This window comes from Chiloscyllium plagiosum, unplaced genomic scaffold, assembly GCF_037043375.1.
Source record: "Chiloscyllium plagiosum isolate Xiang-an unplaced genomic scaffold, Cpla_swu_hap1 HiC_scaffold_10, whole genome shotgun sequence".
NCBI classification, from domain to species: domain Eukaryota; kingdom Metazoa; phylum Chordata; class Chondrichthyes; order Orectolobiformes; family Hemiscylliidae; genus Chiloscyllium; species Chiloscyllium plagiosum.
The window spans coordinates 113,494,017-113,510,739 of NW_028270148.1; the positions used below are offsets into that span (position 1 = coordinate 113,494,017).

Here is a 16,723-nt window from a genome sequence, read left to right on the forward strand (position 1 = left end):
CCACTAGAGCATTTGCTTACCTGATGTATTCTTCCAGAAATAAAAGTTCAAGGCAGATCTTTAAAATTGGAATCAAAACAAAAATTGCTGGAGAAACTCAGCAAGATCTGGCAGCACCTGTGGTCAGAAAGCAGAGTTAATGTTTTGAGGCCTGTGACCCTTAGATCTGTACTGCTGCTGCCCATGCATCAACTTCCAACATCTGACACTACACTCTATGGTTGAGGTATAGAATCTAGCTAAGTAATTGTTCAGATTACTGAGTCTGCCCATGTCTGTATATCTGAAATGATGGGTAGTCTATTTTTACTTATGAGATAATCTTACTTTCCTGCCTTATCATAGAATTATGGAATGATGCTGTACAAAAGGAGAGCATTCAGCCTCATTTTATACTCATTCGTGGGACATGGGAATTGCTGGCTAAGCCCAGCATTTATTGCCCATCTCTGATTGCCCCTTGAGAAGGTGGTGGTGAGCTGCCTTCTTGAACCGCTGCAGTCCATGTGGTGGGGTAGGGATTTTGACCCAGTGACAGTGAAGGAACCGTGATATATTTCGAAGTCTTAGGTGGTTAGTAGTTTGGAGGGGAACTTGCATTCGGTGGTGATCATAGAATCACAGAATATTACAGTACAAAAGGAGACCATTTGGTTCATCAAACATCTGGCAGCTATATCAAAGACTAATCTGGTTAGTCCCGCTCTGTGGCTCATTCCCCATTTCCCTGTAACTTTCTTCTCCTGCAGGTATTCGTTCTAATTCCCTTTTGAAGGAGACTGTGGAGTCAGTAGCCACCACCCTATCATTTCCCAAATCCTGACCACACATTCCATAACAAACCGTTCTCCCACGTTCCCTTGGGTTCCTTTGTCAATCACCTTTAATCTGTATCGCTGCTTAGCGATGCGTCAGTCAGAGTCTGTATCGACTCTCACCGATCTATCCCCGGTGCAACTGAGCAGTTGAAGGTGCTGGTTTTAAGCTCCAGTCTCTATTGACTTGTGGTTTCAAATCCCACTGCTATCACAGTTACAGATAATGTACCCCATGAGGACACCTCAAGGGTGGAGTTGGTTAATTTTCTACCCACAACACAGGGACTGCAGCAGTTCAAAAAGGCAGCTCACCACCACCTTCTCAAGGGCAACTGGGGACAGGCAGTAAATACTCAGCCAGCCAGTGAATGAAAAATAAACCTGTCATCTTCCAAGTCTGGCACTGTGTTATTATAATCACTGCATCAGTTACTAAGGGCCCTGAGCTCTGGGAATCTCCCTCTGAACCTCTCCAGCTTTCTCTACTCCTTTAAGATGCTCCTTAAAACCTACCTACATTTGATGACTGACATTGCAACTGTTCAAAAAGTATTGGTTGTGAAGTACTTTGAGTCATCTGGTGTTAATGCTAAATGCCATACAAACTGAATTTGTTTCTTTCCTTCTTTTGCCCATCCCTCCCTTCTTTCTGTCTTGCTGTCTTGATCATTTTTTGTGCAATTGGGTATTATGCCCAAATTTTTGACAGTAGCAATGCAATCACTGTTTACATATCACCACTAGTTTAGTTGCCTGAACCCCCCCCCCCTTCTGTAAACGTAGCTGTGCAGTCTCAAGACATTGTTGTAGTTCTTCCAAGCCGAGAAGGGACTAACCTCTACCGCTTTTAATTATCGTAAATATTTATTACAGAGGAGTGACTTGGGTAAACACAACCGTTAGCGTTCCTTTCCCTCCCACTGTCTGAGACAAGTCTGTAAATTTCACCGTCTGAAAGAACATTGGCGGCAAATGTTTACCCAGATGTTTGATGGTAAGGAAAAGTGATCGCAGCAAGGAGAGACTATTCCAAGCTGTTCTGAAGCCCGGAAGGAGAAAGAAAATGTTTGCAATCAGTAAAATTAAATTGGCACAGTTTGCCTGTCATCTATTTCCATTTTTGCTGCTTGGATTAACACAAGATGTGAAAGCAGATTTCATGGACAAACTGGCAAAGAGGAAAGTCTGTGCTGACAAGGATTGTATTTGTAAGTAGATTTTCTACATTTTTCAGTAAAAAAAGGTTTCCCCGATATAAGCATGTCACTGTTCATATTCAGCAGTGATTGAAAAATAGGTATTATTTCATGATAGTCTCACATTGAAATCTAGCTGTTACTATCCTTGGAACAATAAAAACTCACTTCCTGGGATAGCTGCAGTAGGTTTAACTTAGTGCCTTCACCAATGCTGTTGGTCCTGCACAGTTAGGAGTGAACACATATTGAACCAAATCTTCTCAATGTCCTTGATCCTGAATCATCATGATTTGGAGGTGCTGGTGTTGGACTGGGGTCTACAAGATTAAAAATCACACAACACCACCTCCTTCATCAGAACGGCGCTTTGAAAGCTAGTCCTTCCAGACAAACCTGTTGGACTATTACCTGGTGCTGTGAGATTTTTAACTGAATCATCACAGTCACTCAGTGAGGCAAGTGGCAGTATGATTTCATCAGGTGAGCCCTTCACATTCCCTGCTGGTCTTTCAGCATCGTTACCTCATGCCAAGCTTCAGTATAACCTTTTTTTTAATAGAATCTCCACAGTGTGAAAGCAGGCCTTTAGGCCCATCAAGTCCACATCGATCCTCCGAAGGGCATCCCACCCAAACCCAACCCCTGCCCTGCACTTCCCATGGCTAACCCACATAACATACACACCCCTGGACACTATGGGGCAATTTAGAATGGCCAATCCTCCCTAACCTGCACATCTTTGGACAATGGGAGGAAATCCACAGAGACACGGAGAATGTGCGAAATCCACACAGACAGTCACCCGAGTGTGGAATTGAATCCATTTCCCTGGCGCTGTGAGGCAGCAGAGCTAACCACTGAGCCACTGTGCAGCTCTGGCTTCTGCAAAGCACCAAAAGAAATGTGAACTTACCCAACAATTCTCTATGCAGATCTGAATCTCACTCTGGCCTCGCTTGCCAATGTTTGGAAATCAAAAAGTCAGGCTTGAGGGATTTGACTTTTCAATTGCTTTTGTTTTCTTATTTCAAAAACATACTTTATTCATAAAAATATCTTTATATACGTATATAGTCTCAAAAGCAGTTTGGTTCTGTACAGTAATCTAAGAAGAAACAAACTAACATTGGAGTTTGACTCAAAGAAAATTCTGTTTGAAACAAACAAATCCAATTTTGTACATGTACAACTGTAGCAAAAACCACTGCATTTCTCTGTGTACGTCCCTTGCAAAGGCACATTCTTCACGTTGTCTTCATTAATGTTTTAAAAAGACAGTAGCGGGAGATTCAAAATGGCAGCAACCCAGCAAGTCTGAGTCTGTAGTGCTCTGAGTTGAAAATGTGTTGCTGGAAAAGCGCAGCAGGTCAGGCAGCATCCAAGGAACAGGAGAATCGACGTTTTGGGCATAAGCCCTTCTTCAGGAATCAGCAATCAGGGCCGTCGAAAAAATATTCCCGAACGGGAAGGGGAAGGCCAGCTGGCAGGTTTTTCTTGGAGCAATAGCTCCCTGAAATATTAAAGCTGGAGAACAGGATCAGGCCAGGTACGGGTAGAGTGTGCCCACCTGGAGAACAGGATCAGGCCAGGTACGGGTAGAATGTGCCCACCTGATCGCTATATGCAGGCCCGGGTCGGACCAGCACCCCCAGCTGGTCCTGTTCCGGCTCCAATGCTACAGAGAGGAACAGATGCTCCTGGAAGCCTCTAGAATCCTGGGGAAGGATCCCCAGGCCATGGTGTACAAGGGCTCTAGGATTATGCTGTTCCAGGATTTTTCTCCAGCCATGGTCCGCAAAAGGAGGGCATTTGATGAGGCGAAGAAATGTCTGAGAGACTTAAACATCCAATATTCCTTGCATTACCCAGCAACGCTGCGCTTCAGCCATGAAGGATACGTTTATAAATTTGGATCGCCGGAGAAGGCTAAAGAATTTTTGGACTCTCTTAAATAGACTGTAAGAATTAAACCGTATGGCTAATGATGCTATTTTGCACCCCCCCCCCCCCAGTTTACCTTTTCTTTCTCTTTTCATCATCTTTATTATTTAATATCGTCTCCCAGGGGGGCAGGGAGGGGGGGCTTATTTGTTATCCACTATGTGATTTCATTTTTTTTTACAAGCTGGGCTGCTTAGTTGATTCATGTTGGGGGGGGGGGGGGTGGGTTGCATTTGCTTTGTCCTACCTCAATTTCTTTTTAGACCAGGGGTTCTTTTTTGTTCTGTTATTATACTTATCTATTACTTGCTGGGATTGTAACTTTATAGTTTTATATGTTTATACTTTGTAATATCTTTACTAAACGGATCTAAGTGTTGGTGTGGGTGGGGGGATGGGACACTCACTTTTAACTTTGGTTTTATAATACACTTGAATTTGTTTATTATGGGGTGCCTGAGTTGAGGGCGGGGCACTGGCTGGGAGAGGATAAGGTGGGTTTACTGACAGGTAGTGATGCCCCCTGGGAGCAAGGAGGAAAATCTCCTTTTAAATATGTTTTATATTTTTCTTATTTAGAAATAGTTTTTAATTATATTGGCGTTAACGTATTAAAGAATTTCTACTTTTGTGAATTTTCTACGGTCTGTGCTTGGTGTTCTTCCTCCTGGGGGGTCTCGGACTTGCCTGGTGCACCTGGAATGTCAAGGGGATTAATTCCCCAATCAAAAGAAAGAAAATACTGTCAAGCCTCAAAAAGAAAGGGTTGATATAGCTCTCTTACAGGAGACACACTTCTGGATAAAGAGCACTTAAAATTACAACAAGGAGGATTCGATCAGGCCTTCTTTTCATCTTTTAATTCAAAAAGTAGGGGAGTAGTCATTCTCATTCAGAAGAAGCTTCCTTTCAAAATCTTAAGTCAGATAAAAGATGAATCTGGATGGTATATACTGATCAAAGCCCTCATAAATGGAGAGGAGTATGGAATTTTGAATCTTTATTGTCCCCTGGCACACCCCTTCAAATTTATAACGGAAGTGTTCTCCAAACTGATGGCTTTTGAAGTTCGTCATACAATTATAGGAGGAGATTTTATTTGTACTATGGACCCAGAGATAGACAGGATACCCAAGAGTACTGCGGGTATATCTCTTAGATCCAGACAATTGGCAGATTTGAATAAGTAGGAAGTAGGGTTAGTAAGTGTGTGGAGGTGCCTTCATCCGCAGAGCAGAGACTTTACTTTCTACTCTAATCCACATAAGTGTCATAATAGAATTGATATGTTTTTTGCTCCTTCAACATTTTTAAACTCCGTATTATCCTGCAAAATAGGTAATATAATAATCTCTGATCATGCTGCAGTATATATGGAAGTTAAGACTAGGGACGATGAGACAAGCCACCGACATTGGTGTAAGGATTCCTTCTTAATGAAGGATAGCAAATTCGTAAAATATTTCTCTCAAGAATTCAAAACCTTTTTGGAAATTAACTCAGGCACGGCCAGTAACCCGTCGGTGATGTGGGAGACCATTAAGGCTTATGCGAGAGGTCTCATTATTTCATAATCAGTGACACAGAAAAAACAAAAGGGAGAACAACAGCATCTGCTCGAGGCTCGCTTGAAGGCAGCTGGGACAGCATATGTTGACAGGCCCTCTATTACTAAGCTACAAAGGATCACAGCCCTTAGGGAGCCTTGAATACCGCACTTACCCAAACGGCAAAGAGGGAAATATTATTTGCAAAGCAAAGACTATATGAATACGGCAATAAGCCTGTTAGATACCTAGCATATCTCGCAAGGAAAAAAAAGGCCCCTCATGCTATCACGTCCATTAGGGAAAGTGCTAGTACTCTGACTCATGACCGCAAAAGGATCAATACGGCCTTCAGAAAGTTTTATTCTGATCTGTATAAATCACAGGATTGTGAAGAGAGATCTAAGAAGATGGAGTCCTTTTTTAAAAGCCTGGCCTTTCCAGACTTAACCCCGGAACAGGTGTCGATCCTGAATGCTCCCCTGACAACCCAGGAAGTACTTGATGCAATCAGGCAGCTTCAGAGCGGTAAAGCACCTGGCCCAGATGGATTCCAGGCTGAATTCTACAAAGAGTTTATAGGGGTACTGGCTGGCCCACTCATAGACATGTACAATGATTCATATAGTCGGGGCTGCCTCCCGCCTTTGATGAGAGAAGCAAATATTTCTCTCATTCTTAAAAAAGGAAAGGCCCCAGAAAATTGCACATCATACAGACCAATATCTTTGCTAAATGTAGATTTTAAAATTCTTTCTAAAACATTAGCATTTAGGCTGGAGAGGGTTTTACCATACATCATAAAAGAGGATCAGATGGGATTTATCAAGGGCTGTAGATCATCTAATAATATTAGAAGGGTTTTAAATGTGATTCAAGTCTGTCATCAGGAAAGAATACCGGGAATAGTAGTCTCTTTAGTTGCGAAGAAGGCATTCGATCGGGTTGAATGGTCATATCTGATTTACACACTGGAAAAGTTCGGTGTCGGAGAGGTATTCGCTAAATGGGTCTCAATATTGTACAATGACCCCAAAGCAGTCGTGATTACTAATGGTTTAGGCTCAGATAGCTTCAGTGTAGGTAGGCGCTGTCGTCAGGGATGTCCTCTCTCACCGTTATTATTCACACTAATAATTGAATCACTAGTGGAAGCTATACGGGCCGATTCTAATATAATGGCTCCAAGGGTTGGTTCGGGTAAACATAAAATTACCCTTTATGCAGACGATGTTCTCCTTTTTCTTAGTGATCCTTTGATATCCGTGCCCCGCCTGATCCAAATAATCAATTTATTTAGTGCGTTCTCAGGTTACAAAATCGGAGGCCATGCCGATGGGTGGTCTCGCTAGTATGTCCAATTTATTGGAAGGGTCTTGCTTACCCTTACTGTGGTCTCTGGAGGGTTTTTTATATTTAGGTATTTTTATCACCTCAGTATTTGCTCAGCTGTATAAAGCCAATTTTGTGCACCTATTAGAGAGGATAAGGCAGGACCTTCAACGCTGGGGGGGATCTCCCGATATCTTGGTTAGGCAGAATAGCTCTAATTAAAATGAATATTTTGCCTTGTCTCCTATACCCTATGAGAATGCTCCCTGTAATGTTGCAGAGGCCGGCATTGCATAAACTATACAGTTGGCTTGGTTCTTTTATTTGGAATCATAGACGGCCCCTTATTAAATTAAAGAAGCTGCAGCTTCCACAAGCAAGGGGAGGGCTGAATTTTCCAGACTTTAGGAAGTACCAGCTGAATTCTCTATTAAGCTACGTAGCCGACTGGGTCTCGTCTGACCCACAATAAATTTGGCTGGACATTGAGGATTCTCAAGCAAAGTGTCCTCTCATTAATCTCTTATTTTTAGATAAGATGAAAGTTATTATGGACCATTGTAAAAACCCTATTGTATTAAATACAATTAAAGCTTGGAAGATAATGCAGCAGACAAGGGCAATTCACAAGAAATCTCTCCTTATACTCTTATAGTGAGAGCATGGAATTTTCAACCGGGATACACAGACGCTACATTTAAAACCTGGAGGTCCAGGGGTATTTCTTGCTTAGGGGACCTGTTCGATGGGGAGGTTATGTTGTCTTTTGAACAGCTGCACCAGAAGTTTGGACTGCCTAATGGAGACCTTTTTCGATATTTCCAAATTCGAGATTATATACAGAAGAAGACCACATTATTGGATAGCTCTTATAAATCGGATAGGGAAAGAAGAGTGTTATGGCCAATGGGTCCACCCTCGGTCAGCTGAATTATTCTATAAAATATGACAACCCTTCCTGAACTATCACTCATTACAGAACGAAGTTTAGGAAGACATGGAACAATTGTTTAAAACATAGAATCAGGAATTGGGGTTGGAAATCCCTTCAGAAATGTGGGACGACATCTGGGAAAATGCCAGAAAGATCTCCATTTGTAATAGAACCCAAGCTATTCAATTAAAGATACTCCATAGGACTCACATAGCACCGGAGCGATTGGCAAAATTTAGGGCAGGAGCATCTCCAATGTGTCCTAAATGTAAAATAGAAGTGGACACTCTCACACACTGCTTATGGACATGTCATAAGATCCACAAATACTGGATGAGAGTAGCAAATGCTCTGACAGAAATCTTGGGAGCGGAAATTGGAGTAGATCCAGTATCTCTTCTCCTGGGCTTTTTGAGCCTGCCCTCCCTAGATGTGCACGGGAGGAAATTATTCTCCAATCTCTCCTTTTTGTGCAAGGAAAAATATCTTAGTAAACTGGGTAGCTGAGGGCTCTCCAGGACTTTCGAATTGGCACAGGTTAATCATGGGATGTATTCCCCTCGACTTCCTTACAAATATGGTGCACCAAAAAAACTGAATTATTCTATAAAATATGACAACCCTTCCTGAACTATATAGATATTTTGGCCATATTGTCAAGGGCTTTTATCTAGTTGTGGTAGTGGTTCTGGCTGGCCTGGGGGCTCCCAGGGGGAGGAACCCCGTATGAATACAGGTTTTATTATGACTTGATGTTAATTCATTCTGAGCATGTACTTCATTATTTAATTACTATGTTATCTTGTTTTTGAGTAATGTAAGATATTTTATCATATGCTTTGGTTATTTGTAGGTTAGATTAGTACTTGAGTCTTTTTTTTCTTTTGTTGTGTTTTGGTTATTATTTATTTAATATTTAATTGTATATTAGTGTTTATATTTGTTTGTGTTATTTTGTAAGTTTGTAAAAAAAAGTTTTAAAAAATTTCCTTTTTCTTCAATAAAAATATCTATTAAAAATAGACAATAGCCATCCAACCCTGCTTTACCTCTACCCACAGAGTGACTGTGACAGGAACACAGCACATATTTATACCGACACAAAGACAGTGATAGTTACTCAGCACATATTTATAAGAACATAAGAACTAGGAGCAGGAGTGGGCCGTCTGGCCCCTCGAGCCTGCTGCGCCATTCAATAAGATCATGGCTGATCTTTCTGTGGACTCAGCTCCACTTACCCGCACGCTCACCATAACACTTAATTCCTTCACTGTTCAAAGATCTATCGATTTTTGCCTTAAAAGCATTCAACAAGGTAGTCTCAACTGCTTCCCTGGGTGGGGAATTGTACAGATTCACAACCCTCTGGGTGAAGAAGTTCCTCCTTAACTCAGCCCTAAATCCGCTGCTCCTTATTTTGACTCTTTGTCCTCTAGTTCTACTTTCACCTGCCAGTGGAGATGACCTCCCTTCTCCTATCTTATCTCCTCCCTTCATAATTTTATATGTTTCTATAAGGTCCCCCCTCATTCTTCTAAATTCCAGTGAGTATAGTCCCAGTCTACCCAATCTCTCCTCATAAGCCAACCCTCTCAATTTCAGAACCAACTGAGTGAACCTCCTCTGCACTCCCTCCAGTGCCTGTACATCCTTTCTCAGGTAGGGGGACTAAACCTGTACACAGTACTCCAGGTGTGGCCTCACCAGCACCCTACACAGCTGCAACATAACCTCTCTGCTTTAAACTCAATCCCTTTAGCAATGAAGGACAAAATTCCATTTGCCTTCCTAATAACCTGCTGCACCTGCAAACTAACCTTTTGTCTAAAAGTTGAAATTGGAGGAAGGGTCATTTTGATGGTATTAGGCAAGAACGTTCAAAAGCTGACTGGGGGCAGGTGTTCACAGGTAAAGGGACGGCTAGAAAATGGGAAGCCTTCAGAAATGAGATGAGTCCAGAGACAGTATACTCCTGTTAAGGTGAAAGGAAAAGCTGGTAGGTATCGGGAATGCTGGATGACTAGAGAAACGGAGGTTTTGGTTTAAAAAAAAAGGAAGCATATGTCATGTATAGACAGGAGAGATCGAGTGAATCCTTAGAGTATAAAGGCAGTAGGAGTATATTTAAGAAGGAAATCAGGAGGACAAAAAGAAGTAAGATAGCTTTTGCAAATAGGGTTAAGGAGAATGCAAAGAGTTTTTACAAATACATTAAGGACAAAAGGGTAACTAGGCAGAGAATAGGGCCCTTCAAAGATCAGCAAGGTGGCCTTTGTGTGGAGCCTCAAGAGATGGGGGTGTTACTAAACAAATATTTTGCTTAGTGTTTACTGTGGAAAAGGACATAGAAGATATAGAATGTAGGGAAATAGATGGTGACACCTTGAAAACTGTCCATATTACAGAGGAGGAAGTGCTGGATGTCTTGAAACTCATTAAGATGGATAAATCACCAGGACCTGATCAGGTGTACCCTAGAACTCTGTGGGAAGCTAGGGAAGTGATTGTTGGGCCCCTTGCTGAGATATTTGTATCATCGATAGTCACAGGTGAGGTGCCGGAAGACTGGTGGTTGGCTAATGTGGTGCCACTATTTAAGAAGAGTGGTAAGGACAAGCCAGGGAACTATAGACCGGTGAGCCTAACTTCGGTGGTGGGCAAGTTGTTGGAGGGAATCCTGAAGGACAGAGTTTACACATATTTGGAAAGGCAAGGATTGATTAGGGATAGTCAGCATGACTTTGAGTGTGGGAAATCATGTCTCACGAACCTGTTTTGTGTTTTTTGAAAAAGTAACAAAGAGGATTAATGAGGGCAGAGCGATGAACGTGATCCATATGGAGTCGAGAGTATGGTGCTGGAAAAGCACAGTAGGTCAGACAATGTCCGAGGAGCAGGAGAATCGATGTTTTGGGCAAAAGCCCTTAATCAGGAATGTCATGATCTATATGGACTTCAGTAATATGTTCAACAAGGTTCTCCATGGGAGACTGGTTAGTAAGGTTAGATCTCATGGAAAACAGGGAGAACTGTCCATTTGGATACAGAACTGGCTCAAGGGTTATGGTGGAGGGTTGTTTTTCAGACTGGAGGCCTGTGTCCACTACTTTTTGTCATTTATATAAATGATTTGGATGTGAGCATAAGAGGTACAGTTAGTAAGTTTGCAGGTGACACCAAAATTGGACGTGTAGTGGACAGCAAAGAAGGTTACCTCAGATTACAACAGGATCTTGATCAGATGGGCCAATGGGCTGAGACAAGTCCAGATGGAGTTTTATTTAGATAAATGCAAGGTGCTGCATTTTCAAAAAAAAAAATCAGAGCAGGATCTATACACTTAATGGTAAGGTCCGAGGGAGTGTTGCTGAACAAAGAGACCTGGGAGTGTAGGTTCATAGCTCCTTGAAAGTGGAGTCACAGGTAGATAGGATAGTGAAGAAGGCGTTTGGTATGATTTCCTTTATTGGTCAGAGTATTGAGTACAGGAGTTGGGAGGTCATGTTGCGGCTGAACAGGACACTGGTTAGGCCACTGTTGGAATATTGCGTGCAATTCTGGTTTCCTTCCTATCGGAAGGATGTTGTGAAACTTGAAAGGATTTAGAAAAGATTTACAAGGATGTTGCCAAGGTTGGAGGATTTGAGCTACAGGGAGGGGCTGAAGAATCTGGGGCTGTTTTCCCTGGAGCGTCGGAGGCTGAGGGGTGTTATTTAGGGTGTTATTGTAGAGGTTTATGAAATCATGAGGGATATGGATAGAATAAATAGACAAGATTTGGAGATGCCGCTGTTGGACTGGAGTGTACAAAGTTAAAAATCACACAACACCAGGTTATAGTCCAACAGGTTTAATTTGAAGCACACTAGTTTTCAGAGCGACGCCACACTATCACCTGATGAAGGAGCGTCGCTCCGAAAGCTAGTGTGCTTCCAATTAAACCCGTTGGACTCTAACCTGGTGTTGTGTAAATAAATAGACAAAGTCTCTTTCCTGAGGTGGGGGAGTCCAGAATTAGAGGGCACAGATTTAGGGTGAGAGGGGAAAGATATAAAAGGGACCCAAGGGGCAACTTTTTCACACAGATGGTGGTGTGTGTATAGATTGAGCTACCAGACGACGTGGTGGAGGCTGGTACGATTGCAACATTTAAAAGGCATCTGGATGGGTATATGAATAGGAAGGGTTTGGAGGGATATGGGCCAAGTGTTGGCAAATGGGGCTAGATTTGGTTGGGTTATCTGTTCAGCATGGATGAGTTGGACCAAGGGGTCTGTTTCCATGCTGTACATCTCTATGACTATGACTCTATGGTTCATGCACAAGGGCGCCCAGGTAACTCTGCACAGCAGCATGCTGCAATTTTTCACCATTTAAGTAATACCTCCAGTGTGTCTGTGATGGTAACGCAGCACATATTTATACCTACACAGTGACTGACTGTGTTTGCTGACATGGAGGATAAATCAGGGCAAAGTTTCTCACATTGTCATCACATTGATTTTGAGTGACCTGGAAAATAAATCTTTTTTTCGGTGCTTTGGGGGAGTTGAAGTGGAATGCATGTTTTGTCTTTCAGATGCGATCTCAACTGGCCGTGTAGTCGATGACTACATTGCACCCGACTGCAGGTTTCTCAACCTGAAGGAGGGACAGCTGATCTACATCTATTCCAAGCTGGTTCGGGAACGTAAAGGAGGCGAATTCTGGTCAGGAAGTGTAAGTCCGTGCATTTTACGCAGAAAGCAATCATTCTGAAAATCACTAACCACCTCTTTGCCATGTATTTGTCTACTGCATGTTCACATTTTGACTCTCCCTTGACAGATTTACAGCGAGGAGCCTGTCGATGAGATGGGTGTTGTCGGTTATTTCCCCAGCACTATAATCGATGAGCAGTATGTGTTCCAGAACACAACAGTGCGACTTCCCACCACCGTGAGTATTTGACTGAGTCTTTCAGAAGCATCCACAGAGTCAGAATTAATCTTTTAGCCACTTTCCAACTGCATTAAGAATGTGTCTTTCTCTCTTTGCTGTCTTCTCTCCCTGAATACTCTCCTCTCACCCTTCCCTAGCCTCTCTCCTGGGCCTGATCCTGTTAAAGTCTTATGTTAGTTGTAAATAGTTAAGTAAGTCCAGCTTAATTTTATCTATGACTTTTCCCTTTGTAAAGCACACCCCTGCTTCTGGAGCTGAGAGAGTTGATCAGTTCTGATGGGTTGTAAGTCATTGAGGTCTACAGCACAGACTGTCCCTGAGTCTGTGTCAGCAAAAAAAAACTATTCAAATCCCATTCTCCAGCACTTGGATCATAGCCTTGTTTATCTTGGGCATCCCAAGTGCGCATCTAAATACTTTCTAAATGTTCTCAGGCTTTCTGCCTGAACCTCACAGGCAGTCAGTTCCAGATTCCCACCACTCAACGGGTGAAAAGGTTTCTCCTCACGCTCCCTCGAAACCCCCTGCCCCTTAAATCTAACTCCCCCCATTATCGATCCTTCCGGTTGAGCCCCCACCAGATTCCCGAGGGTTCTTGATGGTGGAAGCCAGCCTCGGAGAGGGGAGGGGGTGATGGAGGAGCTGGAAATTGGAGGAGGACCCTTTCCCGGTGGATCCTGCTTGGAGGCTCATCAAAATCGGATCAGTCTCGGGGTGGGGGTGGGGATTTTGGGAGGGGGCGGGGTGGTGATGACTGGACCCGCTCTGGAAATTGTCACAGGAATTCATTGCCTGTCAGGGTGGGAGAAGCAGAAACCCCCATCAATTTTACCAAGTATTTTCTTGCATTTAGACGTTGCAGTACCGAGACATAAAAGGCTTTAGGCCAAGAGGTGGAACATGGGATTGAATAGTTAGGGTGGCATGGTGGCTCAGTGGTTAGCACTGCTGCCTTGCAGCACCAGTGTCCTGGGTTTGATTCTACCCTTGGAAGTCTGTCTGCATAGAGTTTTCACGTTCTCCTTGGTTTTGCTCTAGTTTCCTCCCACACTCCAAAGATGTGCAGGTTAGGGTGGATTGGCCATGTTAAATTGTCCCATAGTGTCCTGCGTTATGCAGGCTAGGTGGATTAGCCATGGGAAATGCAGATATAGGGTAGGAGAGTCAGGGTGGGCCGAATGGCCTGCCTCCACGCGATAGGGATTATATGGTTGTCTTTAACTAGCATCACATGATGGGCTGAGGGGTCTTTTACTGTGCTGTAGACCCCCATGAATCTATGCTCAGGGTTAGTTATAACAACAGGCATCTGGGTTGAGTGTCACACACACACACACAGACACACAGCCACTGACACACAGCCACAGACAGAGCCATAGACCCGCACAGAGACACAGACACACACACACTGACAGACACGCACACACAGACACACACACACACAATACCCTCTGAACTGTGGACACTCCTCCAATCTCCCCACCTGTACCATGAGGAGGTGTGCCTTTGACTGTTGGCCTGGGGCCTGGTGTTCCCTCTCCTCCTCCTCTCTACCATCCTTAAAATCCTGCTGTTAAACCGAGATCCTGGCCACTAGCCCATTAACTCACGAGCAAAGATCGTGCCAATGCTCACTGCTGCTTGAAAGAATGAGCGGTGATTTCATTGAAACATATCAAAGAGAATTGGACAGGGGGGATGAGAGGTGGTCCCCCTTTGTAGCAGAGACAAGAACTGGGGAGAGACACTGTCTCATATTAAAGCTGCCCAGATGGACATCAGAGACTGTGTGCATTAGCAACAATACTCTTATCAACGTAGTCATAAATACCAGTGAATGAGCCTGTACAAAGTGTGTTGTATGTTCTATGTACATGGCATGCGTGAAAACACGCAGGGCCCCACTTCTTGCTCATCTATTCATGAACTCTTCAAGTTAATAGCTCTGTTAACTTTATCATTACTGGAAAGTTGTCTTCCATGTGTTGTCCTGGTAGGAAAAGCCTTATGGACGTTGTAACACTAAATAAATTTAAGGAGCAGACAGACGGGTTTTAATTAACAGTAGGTTCAGAGAATCTCGACAGTGTAGAAACAGGCCCTTCGGCCCAACAAGTCCACAATGACACTCCAAAGAGTAACCCACCCAGACCCATTCCCCGTACATTTATCCCTGACTAATGCACCTAACATACACATCCCTGAACACTATGGACAATGTAGCCTGGCCAATCCACCCTGACCTGCACATCTTTGGACTGTTGGAGGAAACCAGAGCACTTGGAGGAAACCCAAGCAGACACTGGGAGAATGTGCAAACTCCATGCAGACAGTCAGCCGAGGCTGGAATCGAACCTGGGTCCCTGGCGTTGTAAAACAGCAGTGCTAACCCCCGAGTCACCATGCCGTCCATTGAAGGATTCCGGGGAGTGGGCAGGAAAGTGGGGTTGAGGCCATGATGAGATCAGCAGCAGCAGTGCAGATTTGAAGGGCTGAATGGTCTCCTCCTGCTCCCAGTGCTTATGTTCTTCTCGAATCTGATCACGATAAACTTACAATAAAAGGACAATATTGTTGATGCTGGAAATCTGAAACAAACTCAAAGTGCTGGAGAAACTCAGCAGGCCTCGCACCATCTGTGGAGAGAGAGAAACTGAGTTAATGTTTTGAGTTTGGTGAAACTTCTTCAGAACAGAGCATGGTCAAGTTATACTGCCTGATGAGGGAAATGGTTTAACTCACCCTTTCAATATGTTCTTAATGACTGACGGATGTTTCTAAATGACAGAGTTTAAGGAAGTGGTGATTAATTGGTTTTAGAATCTGCTCTTCCCATTTTGTTTCAAATTTCCCCTCAGGCTATTGACTTCTACTGTGACTGATGTTAACGACCAGCTCAATAAACAGTGTCATCAAAGAAAAATGTGGAGCTAATTACGACGTCAATGAGAAGATCATTTGTGTTCCCTGTTGCCGGGAGCTTTAATGGAAGTTCTGTCCCATTCCATGTACTGCAAGTGGAAATCTGATCTAAGTCACCTGTTTTGTACCTTTCTGTTGTTAGATTTGTTTGGAAAGTCCATTTATTTTTCATTGATGGGAGATAGCTGGCTATAAAACTTTAATTGCTCTATTTAATATGAATTCTACTGTTTAGGAGCAACTGATTGATTAATTCTCCAAGGACACCCACCACAGAATTGCTGTATCGCTAAAAGAGGCCATTCGAGCCATTGTGCCTGTACTAACACTATTAACCAGTCACTGGATTATCTAGTAACAATCTCCTGCCTTTTCCCCATATCCTTGCACCACACTTCTATCTAAATAACCATCCAGTGTCCCTCTTGAATGCCTAAATTGAACCTGCCTCCACCACATTTCCAGGCAGTGTATTCCACACCCTAACCACTCGCTGGGTGAAAATGCCTTTTCTCACTTCATTTTTGCTTCATCGCTTCAAATCACTTTTATGTCCTGCTCATTCTTGTTTCTTTTATGATTGGGGAACAGCTTCTCCCTGTCTGCTCTATCTAATCCATTCATGAGTTTGAAAACCTCTGCCAATTCTCCTCCCAGTCTTCTCCAAGGAGAACAGTCCCAAATTCTTCAGTCTACCCTCACTGCTGAAGTTCCTCATCCCAGGAACCATTCTTGTGGATCACTTCTGCTCCCTCTCTCCAATGTATTTACTTCTTTCTGATAATGTCAGGCCCACAACTGTACACTGTACTCCAGCTGAGGTCTAACAAATGTCTTGTACAAGTTCAACATTACTCCTTGCTCTTTAACCCTATGCCCCTGTTAATAAAGCTGAGAGCACTCTATACTTTATTAACCGCTCTCTCAAGCGCTGTCCCTCCACCTTCAATGTTTAGATGTTATGTTGTTCAGCTTCAGTGTGTATATGAACCATGGGTTATCCATAGTGAACCAGTAACCATACACTCTACAGCTCTTGAAAGATACATACAAGCAATATTAAAGCATTTTAATTTGATTCATTCA

The 16,723-nt window shown here is 43.2% G+C and overlaps 1 protein-coding gene across 1 annotated transcript; it reads left to right on the forward strand.

The window, feature by feature from the left end:
* The first annotated feature begins 1,679 nt into the window (after positions 1–1,679).
* On the forward strand, positions 1,680–16,723 carry LOC122553251 (otoraplin-like). The gene is made up of 4 exons (XM_043696835.2): positions 1,680–2,026; positions 12,354–12,493; positions 12,602–12,712; positions 15,574–16,723. Exons 1-4 carry the CDS (start codon positions 1,810–1,812, stop codon positions 15,595–15,597), a joined length of 492 nt encoding a protein of 163 aa, XP_043552770.2. The 5' UTR covers positions 1,680–1,809; the 3' UTR covers positions 15,598–16,723.